Here is a 4,209-nt window from a genome sequence, read left to right as displayed (position 1 = left end):
AAACGGTTCCACCAACCGATGACCAAGTATTCAAACATCTAGGCCCACGGAGGCCATTCCCACTCAAACCACCACAGTTCCCACCTTTATCTGTGAGGCCCAAGAGGATTCTCAGACATCTGTTTGTTGTTGTAGACAGGTGAATCATGTGGTTGACTCTGTGCCTCAGTTGTACCCATTTTAGAAGTCACAAAAGTGAGGCCAGGAATACAGCTCACATACTTGCTCAAGGTCACACTGGGGTGAGGGCAAAGTGTGAAATAAAGTGCAAACAACTTGAACTCTGTCATATTTTTTTTTTCTAGTTATCCCTGAGAGATACCGTCTTCATTGTTGGTAGACAAACCAAGTCCGGAAGGTTGTCTCAGAAGGTAGGCGGAACGCTGCTTACCAACTCCTCTTCAGAAGGAATTAATTTCCTCGTGGCTTCTGCCCTGTGGTTTAGCCCCCCAGACGGAGCTAAGTTCTTACCCAGCAAAAGTGAGTGTCTTTCCTTCTCAGCGTCCCAACACTGACCCAGGTGATCTCAAACTTACCACATTTCAGGTTTCTAGAAGTTCAAGGTAATTGTGCAAACTGGAAAACCGGTGGTGCTTCTGTGTGCATTACCTTTCTCCTTGTTATGACCAAATACCTGAGGAGAAATGACTTATGAGAGGGAGGATTTACTTTGCATCATGATTTGAGGCTGTTCTCCTTTGTGGAAGGAATACAGACAGACACACCACTGGGAGCAGCTTGTAGCTGTGGCAGCAGGAGTGTGGGGTTGCTTGCTCACATCTTAGGGATCAGGAGGCAGAGAGAGGACATGAAGTGGATGGTACCATAAACTCAATGCCCATCCCTCAGGACTCACTTCTTGTAGCCAGGCTCCATCTCATAAAGGGTTCCACAACCTTTCACAACAGCACCATCAGCTGCAGACCAAGAGCTCAAACACTTGAGCCTGTCAGGAACTCAAATGGTTAAGAGTTGATTTTTGAGCATACTTAATTAGAGCAAAGAAATCTGTGGCTAGTCCTGTGCTTGCACCCAGAATGCACTGCTTCCAGACCTGTGCTCATACCCAGAATGCACTGCTTCCAGACCTGTGCTCACACCCAGAATGCACAGCTTCCAGACCTGTGCTCATACCCAGAATGCATTGCTTCCAGACCTGTGCTCATACCCAGAATGCACTGCTTCCAGTCCTGTGCTTGCACTCAGAATGCACAGCTTCCAGACCTGCAGGCTGTCTAGCTACATTGTGTCATTCTTTGTCATGGAGTCATCATAGGTCAGAGCTGAGGACTTGTTGGGAAATCTGGTCCCATCTACTGAAGGACAGGGAGTCTGAATACTCCATCAGTGAAGGACTGGCAGTTCCCTGAGCTGGGATCAGCATCTAGAATCCCAGGGCTCTCAGTGTGGTACTAGGAGCCAGCATGCCAGGCTGTCCTGTGTACTTCACTGTTGAGGCATGGCCTCCATTTCTGTGTGCTGAAAGATTCCAGAGTTTTCTAAACTGTGGATTTCTTCATCTATTTTACCTACCTGGCACATCAACTTATATTTTTGGAAGTTCATTTTAAAATTGTGTATATATGGGGTTTGATTTAATTCAGTACACATGTATAATGTGTAATGTTTACATTGATTCACAATTCCATTTTCTTAAACGTCTATTTTTCCTTTGTGCTTGGCACTTTGGGTAAACATTAGACATTTTTAGTTGATGTGTATGGGTGTTTGCCTGCATGTGTATCTGTGCACATGTGTGCAATGCCCACAGAGGCCAGAAGAGGGCGTCGGATCCTCTGGAACGGCAGATAGAGGTGGTTGCTGGTAGCTCCTAACCACTGAGCCGTCTCTCCAGCCCTGTGTTGGGAACTTTCAAACACTTCTCTGTTAGTTATTTATAAAACGTTTATTCTGTCCCTGGTGCTAGACTTGGAACACCCACCTGAGTGGAGTCCTCTGATCTCCTTGTGTCTGGGTATCTGTTACTCCACCCTCTCACTTAGGAGACTTGGCAGTGTGTCTTTGTCCTTTCAGATGGTCTACACGAAGATGAGGCTGGTTTACGCTTTCATTCTGGTGGTGGGCGCGCTCTGCTTGTACTTCAGCATGGAGCCTTACAAAGAACTGCCGTTTGTTCTCAAGAAAGATCAGGGCAAGTTCCTCCAGCTTCCGGACATAGACTGCAAGCAGAAGCCCCCTTTCCTCGTGCTGCTGGTGACTTCATCCCACAGGCAGCTGGCGGCTCGCATGGCCATCCGCAAGACGTGGGGTAGAGACACAGAGGTGCGGGGGCAGCACGTGAGGACCTTCTTCCTTCTGGGGACCTCAGACAGCACCGAGGAGATGGATGCCACAGCCCAGGAGAGCGAGCAGCACCATGACATCATCCAGAAGGATTTCAAGGACGTCTATTTCAATTTGACCCTGAAGACCATGATGGGCATGGAGTGGGTCCACCACTTTTGCCCTCAGGCCACCTTTGTGATGAAAACCGATTCAGACATGTTTGTGAACGTTGGCTATCTGACCGAACTGCTGCTGAAGAAGAACAAAACGGCCCGGTTCTTCACGGGCTACATAAAGCCCAATGACTTTCCCATCAGGCAGAGGTTCAACAAGTGGTTTGTGAGTAAGTTTGAGTACCCCTGGGACAGGTACCCACCTTTTTGCTCTGGTACCGGCTATGTCTTTTCCAGCGACGTGGCGAGTCAAGTATACAATATCTCAGAGACTGTTCCGTTCCTCAAGCTGGAGGATGTGTTTGTGGGGCTCTGCCTGGCCAAGCTGAAGATCCGGCCCGAGGAACTCCACGCCAAACAGACCTTTTTCCCCGGTGGCTTACGCTTCTCTGTGTGCCGCTTCCAGAAAATTGTGGCTTGCCACTTCATGAAGCCCCAGGACCTGCTCACTTACTGGCAGGCCCTGGAGAGCTCTCAGGAACAGGACTGCCCCGCTGTCTAAGGGGAGCCTGCGGCCCCTGGGACAAACTTCTGATGATAACCTTTGGTGATGCTTTGGGAAGATCGGGGATGGCCTTGCTGGGAACTGTCCAGGGTAGAGAGAGAAGGCGGAGAAAGACAAAGCACTGATCTCAATGCCCTGCATACGCAAGAAGGGAACACACGCAGAGTAGCGGCTTGTTCCCACTTGGCACCCAGAGCAATAACAGATCTCGTCTTTCAGGCCTTCGCACTACGTTCTCAATGTTTGAGACACGCCTTCATCTGCTCATTTCAGGGCTGAGTATTCATGTGAAGCCATGGATGTGATCATTCCCATTTGACAGGTTAGGAACCAGCAGCCAGGGTCACTCCCTTGTCCAAAGACTCACAGCCTGTGGACGCAGCAGGAATGAGAATCAAGTGCTATCAGAATTCAGTTGGTGTTCCCCAACTGAGTGTCCCATTCTTTGGGAGAGGGTGGTGATGGGAGGAGCTTAGGGTGGGTGTCTTAAAGCTAACTAGCATCCTTCCGTCCCTTTCCTGAGTCCCCTGCCCCTTACTTCCCAATCCTTATACTTTTTAAATGCTAAGTCTGAGATGAACCAGCTTTCTCAGGCCTCTCCCCTCACTTGAATGATGTAGCTAGGCATTGAGTCTGTTAGCTACTTGGTACCCAGTGTATCTTCAATATGGTCCTAGGAGACATGCATGCCTGCAGATACTAGCTCACCTCCATGCTAGAAGGAAACTGGGTTGTATGACCATATAAATCAGCCTGACAAGCCATTGCTGAGTCTTGCTGTATAGGCCAACCACACTGCTGAAACCCCAGTGAGGGTGATCTCTCCCCTGAGCCTTCTGGGGCACCTGGTCTCTGTTGCGGATGTACTGATGGATTGATGGTGAACAGTGGCAGCCCTGGAGCACTTCAGATCTCTAAGTTCAAACTCAAGGACAGCCAGGCACAGGCATGGTCTCTATGGGTGTCCAGGAACTTTGCTGGGACCTAGGCTGGTCCAAGACCCTGGGATGCAGAGCATGGAGGTAGGGGCTCTCTCTGCATCTATGATCCTTCCTGACCTTCACACTGGGTTTATTACATGGTCATAGATCTGCTGAGTGTTGTGGTTTGGAACTTAACCCTGAAGGTTTTCAGAGCTGGGTAAAACCAGGGGTTCATGGCCATTCAGCCACTGTCACCAGACATGTAATCTTGCTCTGTACTGTGGAAATTATTGCTTTCTCCTGCTTTTGACTTTATTAGATT

General features: G+C 49.1%; 1 protein-coding gene across 1 annotated transcript; it reads left to right on the top strand.

Annotated features, from left to right (window-relative positions):
• Positions 1–2,028: 2,028 nt before the first annotated feature.
• Positions 2,029–2,961, top strand: B3galt5 (beta-1,3-galactosyltransferase 5). Its single transcript, XM_059277862.1, has one exon. The coding sequence runs from the start codon at positions 2,035–2,037 to the stop codon at positions 2,959–2,961; it is 927 nt and encodes a 308-aa protein (XP_059133845.1). The 5' UTR covers positions 2,029–2,034.
• Positions 2,962–4,209: the final 1,248 nt, after the last annotated feature.

This window comes from Peromyscus eremicus, chromosome 12 (assembly GCF_949786415.1).
Source record: "Peromyscus eremicus chromosome 12, PerEre_H2_v1, whole genome shotgun sequence".
In the NCBI taxonomy this organism is placed as follows: Eukaryota; Metazoa; Chordata; class Mammalia; order Rodentia; family Cricetidae; genus Peromyscus; species Peromyscus eremicus.
This window is presented reverse-complemented; position numbering and strand designations above follow the sequence as displayed.

Coding starts and splice junctions, on each gene's coding strand:
- B3galt5 (XM_059277862.1), top strand. CDS start 2,035: ATGGTCTACACGAAGATGAGGCTGGTTTACGCTTTCATTCTGGTGGTG.